The sequence below is a fragment of the Mesocricetus auratus genome, unplaced genomic scaffold, assembly GCF_017639785.1.
Source record: "Mesocricetus auratus isolate SY011 unplaced genomic scaffold, BCM_Maur_2.0 Super-Scaffold_100007, whole genome shotgun sequence".
Classification (NCBI taxonomy): domain Eukaryota; kingdom Metazoa; phylum Chordata; class Mammalia; order Rodentia; family Cricetidae; genus Mesocricetus; species Mesocricetus auratus.
Window position 1 is genome coordinate 23,672,495 of NW_024429191.1, and position 14,768 is coordinate 23,687,262.

Sequence of the window (14,768 nt, forward strand, 5' to 3'; positions counted from 1 at the left end):
AGTTTTCCTTGAGAAAGGGTCTCATGTAGCTCAGGGTTGCAGAGGCTGGCCTTGAAGTCCTGATCCTCCTGCCTCACCTCCCAAGTACTGGGATTACAGGTGTGCTATACTAGTCTAACTTTTATTAATGTTTTAAATTTTTATTTTTAATTTTGTTTTGGCCTGATCTCTTTGAATAATGCTTCTTCAGACTTCTTCAGGGTTCAGAAAACCACAACACACACACACACACACACACACACACACACACACACACACATTAATTTGCTTGTCTTAAGACAGTATCTCACTCGGCAGTTCAGGCTGGCCTGAAACTATGTAACCCAGTCTGGCCTCAAACTAGCTTCAGCTTCCTGAGGTTGTAGAAGTAAAGCACCAGATCTGGTCCTCAGCATCCTTTAAGTCTGTGATGAACATGTGTCTTTCTTTTTAAAGATGAACCCTGGCAAGGCATGGTGGCACAGACCTGTATGCCCAATACTTGGGAAGTTGAGGCAGGACATATAACAAGAAGTGAATCCCGAGTTCTAAGGCTCTGAAGTCAATGAATAACTCAAAGCTTTTTTTTTGGTCTGTATATTCAATTTTCCTAAATTTCATATATCCATGCAGACAACTGCATAAGGAATGCCTCTGCTCATAGCTGCCATTTACTGAATGTTCACCAAGTGTCTGGCCTGGTGCTCGCTGGTCTGCCCTCACCATCTCCTTCATTCAATCTTCTTAGGGTTAAAAGTACACACTATTATTTATTGTCCATTTCTCGTAGTAAATTAAATTGAGGTTAGACTCGTGACATAAGCTGCTGAATGGCAGAGGTGGGGTTTGAGCCTGTGTCTGGAGGGAGAGCTATCAATCCAGCTTGCCAAGCCACTTGCTTCGTTACTTTGATTGGCAGATTTACTCTGATGCGTGTCTGAGCGGTGACAGATGAAGCAACAGCAACTGGATGGTTGGAGAGCGTACAGTGGCACCGCTTTGTGCTTGGCTGGAGTCCAGATCACGGAGGCCCTGCCATCCCCAGAGCTTCTGGTAAACTGCCCTCCCTGGGCCTGGACACAGCGAGGGGTGTGGGGAGGCCGGCATCATGCTCGTTTGGCTTGAGGCTGATTTGGAGCCCAGTACTCTCTGGGGGTTGCTAGCTACTACTTGGCCAATGTTCACTCCAGAAGGAGGCAGGCAGCTGCCACCACTCTGCAACCCCCTCCCCCCATGTCTGGGTGACCTCCAGATACCAGAAACTGATGAACTAACTGTATCCAAGCAGCGCAGGAAATGCCTTTGGTGCCTGTGGTTTCAGATTTCCAAGATCCAAATTTATAATTTGAATCTGTCCAGACATTTGCATGTCAGTGTTTACCCTGGGGAACAACCTCAGTGAACCTCGGTGCTTCCTGGTGGGCTGTAGGATCATGCCTGTTTGTGAGGTGGGAAAGGGGGTCAGAGGCAGCAAGATGAAGTGCCCGAGGCCCTGCAGAGCCGAGGCTTGACACCAGACCCTGCTCTTCCAAATTGCTTTCACTCTACCAGACCTGCGAGGCTCCAGGGGGACTGGGGCAGGCCTGGGGAGGCGGACTGAGGGAGAAGGAAGCTGAGGAGGACAGGCTCTGTCCTCTCTATGCCTTCTTACTTTCTTCTGTCAGGGTCCCGTATAAGGATGACTTGAAAGGTCTGCGTTGCTAATAAAATGTTTTTGGAGGATGCAAGGTATTTCTTCTTCCCTGCAAACAAGGTCTATCCCCCATCTTTCCTTCATTAGGTCCCCTATTCTATGTGGGAACAAGAAGAGGCCTTTGGGAGGATGTCCTCAATTGCAGCATGGTAACACACAGTCCTGGAGACACGGCAAAATAAGCGACTTCTTGTAACTTTGGGGACATTTTGCCAAGTTCTTTTAAAAAAATTGTTGCCATTACAGTGTGTGTGTGTGTGTGTGTGTGTGTGTGTGTACAGGTGCCACACGGCATAGTGCCTTAGAGGAGGTCAGAGGATGAGTTGGTCAGATTCAGTCCTCTGCTTTCACCACAAGAGTCCCAGGGATGCAGCTCGGGCCATCAGGCTTGGACTTACCCTTATCTGCTCAGCCATGTAGCCCACCCTAGCCTAATTCTTCACCTCAGTCCCCCATCTACAAAAACAAGGACTTGCCAATTATGACACCCGTGCATCTAGGATGTCATGGCTAATTCATGGGATCCTAGAGGGAGGATTCTAAATTGTCTTGTGTGTGTGTGTGTGTGTGTGTGTGTGTGTGTGTGTGTGTGTGTGTGTGGTATGTACTTTCGGGATGATGTTGTCTATAGTTTCTGTGGTATTGACTCCTGCAAGTTGTCCTGTGGCCTCCACACCTGCTATGGCACCTGTTCACCCTTTACAGATAAATAAAATAATAACTGTAATTGTAATAATAAATATGCTAATGATAGTAATGACAGTACCCCTTATAATGATAGTCTAACCCCCGCTTCTCTCCTTGTCTGTCCCAAAAGAAATGACCTAGGATTTGGTCAGGCCTCAAGGAAAAGGAAATGCAAGGCCCTCCTTGTCTCTCTCTTCACAAATCACTCAGAGCCGCACACGAGAAATGATTTTTAATATCTGACTTGGTTTCCAACCCCATCAAAATGCCAGCATTGACCAGAGAACAAGGAGGGGCTTGAGAGGTACAAAGTCAAGAGACAAACAACAAACCTGACATTGCCAGGGCACACACTCGCTCTGCCCCAGCACGCGCAAGTGGGCAGGCCCCCGACACACATCCATGCAGCCCACACGTTCACCGCACAGACACACGCACGTGTACCCACAGATAAATACGTATAGAGGGACTCTTTATATATATACAGAGAGAGAGAAGAGAGAGACTTAAGTCCCGGCCGGCGTTGGGGGTGGGTCCCCAGGCTCTCAGCATGCGCAGCCCAGCTCTCCGCTGTACCTGGCACCCATGCCCCTGCCAGAAAAGCAGCTGCCCCTCTCCCCGCCCCCCTTCCCCCTTGTACCCTTGCGACCCTGTGTCTACCCGGGGCTGACACTCCCCCCCATGCCCCCGCCCCCCACAATGGTGTCCTCCCCCCTGGGGTGTGTGTGGGGGAAAGAAAAGGGACCCTAAAAGTGCCCGGGTGCCAGAGGCATGTTGCTCTTGAAACCGGGCTGCCCATTGGCCAGGTCGGTCGTTGCGTCGCAGCCCCCATTGCTGGCATCGCCCTCGGTGCCCGGGCTCTCCGGCTCTCCCAAGAGCTTGAAAGTGAAGAGGGGCCCAGAGTCGAGGCGACCGCGGCGACCCGGAGGCTCTGGCAGACTGAGCAGAGCCCCGGATTTCCATTCGGGGTAGGCGCACAGCTCCAGTGGTGGCTGCGCTCCGCGACCCAGGTAGCCCGGGCTGGGCGACGCCGAGGGCAGGGTCCTCTGGCTGCCACTCATGCAGCTGCCGCTGTCGTCCAGGGAGTCCTTCCGCGACTGCGATCGCTCCAGCGAGCCGCCGCGCGTCCACGGCCGATAGGTGTAAGCGCAGCCGCCCAGACGACGGCGGCGGCGGCGGCGACGGCCACTACGGCACTGGCACCCAAGGATACGCATGAAGGCGCGCTTGAACTCCTTGCTGGAGCACGGGTAGATGATGGGGTTGAGGCAGCTGTTGAAGTAGCCCAGCCAGAATACCACCTTGAACACGGCGTCCGGGGGCTTGAGAGTGGAGAACAGGGAGCCTGCAGGGGGTGTAGACCCAAAGACAACAGTTGGTCAGTATCCTCTCTACTCAGCGGTTCTCCTAAACTGTGCTTGATGGCAGCTTTCCCACGCTCGTGCTTTGTTCCAGGTGATTTTTCTCACCCCTGCAGGCTAGCTAGCCTTTCCCATTTCGAAACGAATGAATTACTTTGGGGTTGGGACAGATGCTCATTGGTTAAGAAGGCTTGTTGCTTTGTCACAAAGACCCGAGTTTGGATCTCAGCGCCCACACAAAGAAATTCCTAACCATCTGTAACTCCAAATCCAACGCATCTGACACTCCCGTCGGGTCTCTGGGAACACCACACACACACACACACACACACACACACACACACACACACACACACACACACACACACACACAGACATACAGACACACACACAGACATACAGACACACACACACAGAGCAGCCAGGGCAGTTACACAGAGAAACTCTATCTCAAAAACAAAACAAAAACAAACAAACAAACAAAAAAGATAAGGCAGGTATGAGTTCACTTTTAATCCCAGAATTTGGGAGGTATGTGGATCTCTGTGAGTTCAAGGCCAGCCTGGTTCCCTAGTGAGTTTCAGGTTTTCAAAAAAAAAAAGAAAGAAGGAAAGAAGGAAGGAATGAACTCAGTAATTTCCCCTCTATCTATGAAGCTTCTCCCCATTTGGTTAAACGGATTCTATAGTCCCAACTGTTAGGTTTCATAGGTCAGCACTTGCTCTTTCTACCAGACCCTTAACAACCCACAAAAGGAGGCAGCTTAAAAGACTTTAAGAAAAATTTGGAATGAAGAAAAATGACATAGTGTTTTAAAAGGATATTTCACAAGGCAAGAATAGAAGCTACTTATATTCTTTCAAATGCCTTAAAATATGTTATTTGGAATATAAGAAACCCTCTAACTCAGAAAAAGAGTTGAGTATACATTCTAGTGGTGGAGTTCTTAACATGCAAGGCCTCAGGTTCAACTTCAAGGACCACAAAGACAAACGAACAGCCTCCCTTCTTGTCTGCTGGTGGGCGGCTCAGTGGCTAAAGGTGGTTGCCACTAAGCCAGGCGATATGAGTTTGAGTTCTGAAACAAAGATGGTGAAAAGAGGCAACCGATTCCTTCAGTTTGATCTCTGACCCCCATGTCTGAACCACTTCAAGTATATCTAAAAACAATATTAAAAAATCACTATGTGCTGGCTTATGCCTATAATCCCAGTCCTCAGGAGGTTGAGGCAGGAGGACTGGTAGAAATTTGAGGTCATCCTGGAAGATGTACTTCTAGGTCAGCTTCGGTTTCAGAGTCAGGTTAGTTACTCTGCAGTACAAAATGAGATTCTGTCTAAACACACACACACACACACACACACACACACACACACACACACGAAACCAAAAATCAACAACAAAATCTCCCAACCAACCAACTAACCAGCCAAAGATGCAAAAACAAAATACTTGCCCAACACAAAACCAAAACAAAAGAAGAAATCAAGAAGAAGACAGGGTTTCCAGCAGTAGTGTACTCAAGGATTTAAAACACATGGACAAAGAAAATAGATAATTCACACGAATGCAGACAAGATGCTCCAAGTATCAGGCAGGTAAATACATTAACATAGAGGCCACAAAAGGATAAAACACACCTTTCAAGATGATAGGAAACACTAGAAAGCTGCCAAGTAAGGCTATGAGGGCACGAGGAGCCCCTGACTTTGGCACTGAAGACACGGTTGTGTAAACATCTGGGAGAAGATACTGGCACTACTTGGTTCAATTAAGTGTGCACACACTTTGAGCTGGGTCATTTAGTTCCAAGGCCACAGCACTCAAAGAATTTCACGTAGGACTGTAAGATGGCACATAGGAGGGTGCTTTGGATAGTGTTGTTTGTGGTGATACAGTGTTAGTGTTCTACTGGCCTGTCCTTGGGGTTCTGACAGGATACACCCTCAGCTGCAGTCACTAAGAGCACCACCTGTGCACATTCACTATGTTCTCTTTTTAAAAGGGCCTGGATCGCCTCCCATCCTCTTCCTTTATCTCCCTCTGTCTGTCTGTCCCCCCTTTTCTTTTCTTCCTCTCTCCTGCTGCTCCTGTCCCTGGAGACCCATCTCCCCCCATCACCTATCCCTTTTAAGATCCTTTTCCCTTAATAATAAAAAAAAACCCCAAAACCCTCCACTTGAACTCTGTCACATGTCTTTCTCTTGAGCACTTTTTTTTTAAAAATTGCAACACAGAGAATAGGAGAAAACCAGGGGAAAAGTAGAAGGGAGGCATATGTAAACCTGGGTAACGGTTAGAGTGCAAGAATTCAGGCATTATGCTGGTCTGCCCCTGTCACCTGGCAGAATGCACCCAGGCAGTACCCTGGTCAGTCCAGGGTTCTGTGGTTGTCTAGTCTGCACACAGGTGCAAAGAACCCCTTTAAAAGAAAGATCCCCTTAATCCCAGCACTTGGGAGGCAGAGGCAGGCAGATCTCTGTGAGTTCGAGGCCAGCCTGGTCTACAAAGTGAGTTCCAGGACAGCCTCCAAAGCCACAGAGAAACCCTGTCTCGAAAAACCAAAAAAAAAAAAAAAAAAAAAAAAAAAAGAAAGATCCCCACCCACTTATGCTTTCTTTCCTGCTGTTCCCCTGGGGCAGACAGGTCTTTTCCTGTCTCCCTCTTCTCTTCTGTTCTCTCTGTCTCTATATCTCTGTGTCTCTTTACCTCTTTTCTCTTTTCTTCCCTCTTCCCTCCCTTTTCTAATAAAACTTCTCACTTAAGCTCTGTCTGCCTGGCGTGTCTGTCCCTCCACCCTGGTCACCCTGGCAATCCGCCAAGGTTCCCCTAGCACTTTATTATAACAGTTAGCACTTATGATCCAGGATGACATTCCTTATGACAATATGGGAAGAGTCTAAATGCACCATTCTTCATGGGAAAAAGTGTAAAACAGGGTGAGATTTATGAATAATTTCATTTAAGTAATTCACCAAACAGCCATATGTGTTTTGCAGAAACATTTTCAAATTAAAAAACACATCACAAAACCATATGAAACACTTAATGTTTGCCTAGGGGTGGAGCCAGATGGACATAGACTAGGAAATGGGAACAAAAAAAAATCAATAAAATAAGGGAGAGTTTGGTACAGACTGATGTTGATGCAATGCTATGATCCACAGGCATGGTTAGCATACCCTCTAAATCTGAGACCCCAAATCATTTATGGCAATATCAAATTAAAAACAATTTCTATTTTAAATACGAGGTAACTGAGACCTGAAGTGGGTACGTGGTTTGCTCCTGGTTACACAGCATGGCTGTAATTTAGCAAGCATTGAAACTAAATTCTATCTGAATGCAAAATACATTTTTAAATAAAAAGATGTGGTCCACTTTTAGGCATATACCCAAAAGATGCACATTCATACAACAAGGATGTCTGTTCCACTATGTTCATAGCAGCATTATTTGTAATATCCAGAACCTGGAAGCAACCTAGATGCCCCTCAACCAAAGAGTGAATAGAGAAAATGTGGTACATTTACACAATGGAGTACTATTCAGCGGAAAAAAACAATGGAATCGTGAAATTTGCAGGCAAATGGATGGCACTAGAAGAAGCCATCCTGAGTGAGGTAACCCAGTTACAAAAAGAGAAACATGGTATGTACTCACTCATTTATGGATTTTAGACATGAATCAGGGGAGTCCCAGCATATAATCCCATTGCCAGAGAGCCTGGGAAACAGAACCTTCATCCAGTGACTGATGAAAGCAGAGACAGATACCCACAGATAAACACTGAACTGAACTCCTGGAATCCAGTGTCTGAAAGGGAGAACTGATGGGCAAAGGAGTTAAGATTGGGCTGGTTTAACCCACAGAAACAGTTGACCTGAACAAGGGGGGAGCTCCTGGACCCCAGAATGATGGCTGTGTGGAAAGTCTGGGACTGACCCAGACCCCTTGAATATGGGTGTCAGTGAGGAGGCCTAGGTAATCTATGGGGCCTTGGGTGGCATTTATCCCTGTCAAACAAATAGACTTTGGTGCCTATCCCATAATGAGGGATGCTCTCTCAGCCGGGACACTTGGGGGAGGGCCTAGGCCCTGCCCTGGATGAAATGACAGTCACTGGAGATCCACCATGGAGGGCCTCACCCTCCCTGAGGATCGGAGTGGAGATTGGGTCAGAGACTGGGGACCTGGTGGGGAGGGCGGGGGGGAGAAGGGAAGGGAGAGGGAGCTGGGATTGACATATGAAACAAGCTTGTTTCTAACTTAAAAAAAAAAAAAGATGTGGTCATTTAAGCAACATTATTTTTGAGACAGGATCTTAGTGTGTAACAGGCTGGATTCAAACTCGCAGGTTTTCCTGTTGTGTTTCCTTTATATACATATTCAAAACAAGAGGACTATAGTTTACAGAACATTTTGTACTTTCAAAAGGTGTTTCTACTCCACCTGCAGCCTGTGGCTATCAACCTTTATGTTCTGTCTCACGTGCCCTGTCACACTGTGATCCTCACCTGTGGATAATCAATTGTTAAATCTAACTTGATGGATGGATATAGTACTTCCAAGTGGTGTGGATGCTTCTAGAATCCCTGTCTACTGGGCATTGGTGGTGCACACCTTTAATCCCAGCACATGCCTTTAATCCCAGCGCTCAGGAGGCAGAGGCAGGCGGATCTTTGTGAGTTTGAGACCAGCCTGGTCGACAAGAGCTAGTTCCAGGACAGCCTCCAAAGCCACAGAGAAACCCTGTCTGGAAAAACAAAAAAACAAAACAAAACAAAACAACAACAACAAAAAAATCCCTGTCCTTGGTCTGTCCTTGAGATGGCTCAGTGGGTAAAGGTGTTTGCTGTCAAGTCTGACAGCCTGAGTTTCTTCTTCAGGGTTCCCATGGGTGAAGGAGAGAACCAACTCCTGGAATTTGGCCAATGGCTTCCACTTACATGCTAGGCATCTCTACACAAAGAAAAAAATATGCATATAAAAAGAATCCCCATCTTTGATCCTGGGTGTAATTGCATTCCTTTCTGGGGGCATTTCACCTTCTTGGTCATTTGAGGTTTGTCTTACTGTTCTGGCGAGTTTCAATCCTTTGTTTAACAGTCCGGTGATGGTGTTTGCTGCGGGATTGTCTGGGCTCTTGGAGCAGGACTAAGCAAGCCAGCAGTTTATTCCTGGAAAGAGTACTATGTATACCTGTGTGTCCATGCTAATGGTCCTCGTCTTTAAACTTGGGGGAAGCCGGGCGTTGGTGGCACACTCCTTTAATCCCAGCACTCGGGAGGCAGAGGTAGGCAGATCTCTGTGAGTTCGAGGCCAGCCTAGTCTACAGAGTGAGTTCCAGGACCGCCTCCAAAGCCACAGAGAAACCTTGTCTCGAAAAAAAACCAAAAAAAAAAAAAAAAAAAAACTTGGGGGAAATATGGAAGTGGGCTACAGTTCAGATTTGTGGAACTAAGACAGATAAGGATGCTGCTTCGTGCTCTGATTCTGACCAATATTACAGCAAAAGGGCTTCTGTCCCATCATTTACTCCAAAGATACCGCTTTGGATTGAGACACTGTACAGACGGCCCCTACTGAAATGTAGTTTATAGCGTGTGAACACACAGTGTCCTGTGATGGGAATTAGCTGTATGTCTTAGGCTATGGGCTTCTTTCCACAACAGAGTCTGAGGGTCCAGGAAACAGGTCTTGACAAAATAGGAAAAGGAGTGACTGGTGAATCTTGGAAGCTTATGTACTGCTATGGGAGGTACACGCTGAGGATCACAAAGACAGCCAGCCTACTCCTTTGCATGCGGGTGAAAGGGAACCAGTATGGTGGCTATACACGCAATGTGACCAAAGGTGGGAAGGATCCAGAGCAAGACAGCCCATTTGCCAAGGATAAACTTTGTGACTTCGCCTGGTGTCACACCTGTTGAAAATGGTGGTGAATTTCATCACTACACAAATCACAATGACACTAAAAGCTAGTGCTCATTCAAGCTACCATCTGCACTGTGTGTGCTGTGTTCAAGGCCTGTGCAAAACCTTCTCAGAAAACGCCCTCCTGCAGCCACGGCCTTGCAAATCTGCAACCTTACACTGTTTATTCCTGTGAGTAGATAGACGGCATTCTTTGCTCTCAGACACTTTGGGCAGTATGAGGGGTGACTGAGTGCAGAACTCAAATGACCTGGCCCAGTGCTAGGAGCTGGCTGTTGGACTTTTGTTTCCCATCTGTACAGTGGGACTAATAACTTCCATAGGATTTTTTGAGTACGTGAAGCTGTCTGTGTACAAAGTAGCATACATCTGAGGTCCCAGCACTTGAGAGGCGGAAGCAGAAGGATTATGAGGTCAAGGTCATTGTCAACTATGCATTCAGGTTCAAGGTCGTCCTGGACCGCAAGAATCTCTGTCTCAAAAAAACAAAAACAAAACAGAAATGAAAAAAAAAAAACAAAGGAAGAAAGAGAAAGAAATAAACGAGAAAAGGAAATATCCACATAAAATGACAAATGATCTGGCACCTTAAAATAATAACAAATTATGGACTTTTTGAGATACACACGTTCCTCTGCAAATATAAAAATCGGTGGCTGCTCAGGTTGCTTTTGTAAAATGCTGCAAGATTTGCACAAGACCTCCCTGCAGTCTTCTTTGCACCTTGCCTGATCCTTAGGTGACTGATAAGAAATCCACAATTTATATTATCTAGTACGATATAAATACACAAGTGGCTGTCACACTACAGTGTTTAGGAACTAGCAAGAAAAACAAAAGCCTATACCTCTAGTATGGCTGCAATTTTATATATGCAAATTATTTATTTAATTTTGTGTTAGGAGTGCACATGCCACGGGTATAGGTCTCACAAGACATTTTTGGGTCTTTACCTATCTCCTTTCATGTGAATCTGGGGTACTGAACTCAGGTCATCAGGCTTGGCGGCAAGCTCCTTTACCCAAGAGTGAACCAAGTTGGTTAACCTCTTGGTTGTAGAACCACGGGATACAGAGGACCAACACATCCTGTCCAGCCTCCAGCCTCCAGCAGGCACTCTGCTCTGATCCTCCCCAGCCACGCCAGTGTGATTTCTTTATTCTGCACCCCACTGAACACATCCAGGCTGATCTCATGTCACCATTTCATTGATTGTTTGTTAATATTGTCAAGCCGTGTCCCAGGCCTGATCTGGCTGAGTCTATGTTCACTACTTTGATTGTAAATTCCCCCTGGATAGGAAACATGGTTTTTATTCCCTCCCACAGATTTATATACTTTATTATAAACATGATAATGCTGAGTTAAAGATCACCTGTTACAAAAGAAATCTATGAAGGAAAAAAATTCTTCAGTTAAGCTCAGAGACCCAGAGTTAACCACTGTGCTTTTCTTTTGGAAGTTTTTTGTTTTGTTTTGTTTTAAATGGGCTCACACTACATGTACCTCTTCCTAAACTGCTTTGCTCAGATACTTCCCCTTACTGGGTCTATGCAGCTATGTCACTCTCTCCATGCCACATTATATTCTGATCTGGGTGCATAGTAATTTATTCAGCACGTCCCCTAATGCCAGTCAAGCAGGTGATTGCTTTCCAATATCTAGCTGTTGCCAACCGCGGTGAGAACAAGTCTGAGTCATTTGCTCTCTCCATGTTTCTGTAGGCCAAACTTGCCAGTGAGGAATCACTGGGGCAGTGGTACTTTAAGCACTGACAACTAGCCAGATTGACTATAGTCTTTTGGTCTTTCTTGTCCATTTGTGTACTGTTTTATTTTCTCTTCCCTCAGACCTTAGTGCAATACCACCCTGCTCTCCAATAAATACTTCTGAGACAGGGTGTTCACTATTCAACTCTGGCTGTCTTCCTACTTGCTAGGAAGCATACAGACTGGTTTTAAATTCAAGATCCTTTGTCCGCACAGTGGACATTTACAGGCATTAGCCAGCATATTTGAGTCCTTCAGTGATGTCGTTGATTGTAATTTTTTAAAGACAGACTTTCACGTAGCACAGGCTCATTATGTAACTGAGGGTGACCTTGAACTCCAGATCCTTCCAAGTGCTGGGATTCCAGGTGTGTGCCACCACACCCAGCATCCTCTGAGATTTCTGGTGGGTTGGGATGGAGTTTCTGGTGGGTTGTGGGTAGAACCCTGAATATCCTGCCTGGGACTGGGCAAGTTTCATACTGTCCTTAGTGACCTCAGGTTCTCATCAATGAGTAGCCTCAATTATACTTGTTGTTGTTTAGGATTTAAAAACATGCAACTTGCCAAGTCTGTAGGGCAGCTCTGCGAATGAGGTCTCTGCCTCACAATCTTATGCCGAAGTAATAGACATTTGCCACATAGCAATTATTCCAGTACTGATGGGTCAGGGAATCTTATAAAAAAAATACTTGGGACCTGTAACTGATAACTTTACACATCATTTTGGGTTAAATACTTTCCCGTCTGGGACTTCAGTTTCCCTTCTTTAATTTAGCAGCTTGAGCTAAGTGCTTTGCATTCTGGAAGTTCAGTGTCTGTGAAGGCATGTACTGCTCCTTGTTGGGGGTGGCGTAAGGTGGGCTTCCCTTTGCCCACCACACGGGGGCACTGTGATTCAGGGACTGTTGGTGCCTCGGTACAGATTCCAGGAATGTTTTGACTTCTTCCCTCACACCCTCCACACCCCCCCCCCCCCAGTCCCACTCGCTGCCTCCACCCTAACACATAGGAGGATTAAGGCTCTATTTACTGGACCAGCCCATGCCCTGGTAAGATCCAGAAAGCCGTAGTTAACTGGAGAAGGTGCTAAGCCTCTTTGGCATGAAAGAAGATGGACCATGCTGATCTTTTCCTCTGGGCACCCAAACTGATCCTTCCTTGGAACAGGCTGCCAGGAGACAGGAATAAACGCAACAGGAAAAGTGGGTTCCTGGAAGGCAGGTGATCTGTTCTGGGCCATCAGGTTGTAGAGGGCTCGCTGGCAATGTCACTAACTCGATGTGAACATCCCTGGTCTCGGAGCCTGGCTCTGTTTCTCCAGCTAGTGAAACTATCCGAGTGCTCCAGGCCCTGTGCCTTAGATTGCCGGGCCTTGGCAAGTCTCCTAAGCATGCCTGCTAAGTGGAGGAGTGTGACTCATTCAAGGTCACTCATCCTGGTGGATAGCAGATAGCCATTAGGTCTGTTCCCATTTCTGTAGATTGGAGTCAAACACATGTTTACGTAGCAGTGGAGTTGGGGAAAGCTATAGTTAGGCAGATTTGCATTCTCAGGAATGGGGTGTGGGAGAGGCACCTTCAGAGTGTGGGGCTCAGATGCCTGGAAAATGAGAGTTCTTTCTGCAGGGATGAAGTGACTGTGTTCTCTGAAGGCAAAGCTGGGCATACTAAAGCTCTCCGGAAATTCAGCTCTCATGGCTGCTGTGAGCACAACATTGACACACAGCTTCGGCTCTGCTGTGGACACCAGTAGGGCAAGGACTCTCACTGTAATGCTTTTTCCCATTTGGGACCAAAGTTGGGTCTACATGGTTTCTGAGCTGCTGGAACTGTGTGAAACCTTCTTGTATTTCTTTTTTTTTCTTCAGAAAACAGTCTATACCTGTGATCATGGTTGTAAACGGACCAGGAACCCTGCAAAGGCTGAGATTCCTGACCTCAAGACTAGGCTTACTAATGTCGGTCTGGGCCACCATTTACTTAATGCTTTTCTTGAAATTCATTCACATTTGGTACCTAAACTATAGGGTACAAGGTGGAGGGACAGGGGCATGGAGAAGAAGGAAGAGGTAGGAAGATGAATTAAAACAAATTGTACAAAATTTCCATAATGAATCCTATTCCTTTGTAGGATAATTGAAGATATATAGCCTAATAGATGCATACAAACGATATGTTTGATTGAACATTTGTAAATGTTTAATCATGACCTAAATGAACATGAATTATGTGTGTTGTATATGGTATATATACATCAGTGAGAATGTACACTGAGGCTATCTGGTATCCTGTTTGATCTCTTTCTACCTCATTCCACCAAGACTACATTTCTTATTGACCCCTGGATAAGGCTGGTGACCAGCAGCCCCAGAAGCCCTCCTGTCTCTGCCCATGTGGTGGCGTTACATGTGTGTGGGACCATGGTCTGATTTTTTACATGGCTGCTGGGGATTCAAACTCAGGTCTTCATGCTTTCACAACAAGTGTTCTTACTCACTGAACCATCTCCCCAGCCCAGAACTATACCCTGGACTCAAGGTCCCTCAAAAAGGAATGAAGTGTCTTGAGAGAAGCTTGTATTACTAGTTGAAAACCTGCATCATTTGCTGTAAATGAAAAGCCATGGTCAAGAAAAGTAAGATTTAAACACAACACTCTCAGTACCATTTGGATTGTTCCAGCCTGGCAGGGCCTGTTCTCTCTTCCTCAGAAGGTAGAGATGTCTTGACATTTTGATGCTAAAGTGGTAGACATTCCTTTTTGAGGGACCTAAAGTATTGAAAGACGTGACCTGAGAGTTCCTTTCTCCTTCAGGACCTCAGTCCCTGGCACATAGTATATGCTCTATGTAAATACTTGATCAGCACTGAATATGTAATTCAGAGGTGTCTGCACCATTTATAGTTGTCATTTGAAGCCATCACATAGACCACTCAAACATATATATGGGATGTGATTTGACCAGCCATTGAGATATCCCTGGGAAGCACTGTGCTGGTGGCCCTGTGGCCTCACACTGATTTACTTGGCAGCCTTGGGATTAGGTTTATTAACTGAAAGGGCTGAGGGTGTGGGACCTCACCACTCGCCTGAGGCATTTCTATGATCTCTCTCTACCTTCTGTTGGGTGCTGGGAGGGGGAGGTAAGTCGTGGCTGAGAAGGGATAAAGTGGGGGAGCAGATGTTGTTGTAAGGCCACCTACGTCAGTTGGCTCTTAGGACTCTCTGAGTGATTTTGGGGGGATTGTGAGGTGTAAGGATCAAAGGCTAACAGCCAACCTGACCTGTACAGAGAGAAGCGTTTGTTGGTTGGACATATTCCAAGGAGGTCATTCACAAA

The 14,768-nt window shown here is 46.3% G+C and overlaps 1 protein-coding gene across 1 annotated transcript in view; it reads right to left on the minus strand.

Annotated features, from left to right (window-relative positions):
* Positions 1-2,576: 2,576 nt before the first annotated feature.
* The window catches only part of Adra1b (adrenoceptor alpha 1B), a 58,365-nt gene continuing 46,173 nt past the window's right edge, over positions 2,577-14,768 (minus strand). Inside the window, 1 exon segment of the mRNA NM_001281694.1 lies at positions 2,577-3,704. Within this exon segment, the coding sequence (NP_001268623.1) occupies positions 3,106-3,704 (599 nt within the window). The 3' untranslated portion in view covers positions 2,577-3,105.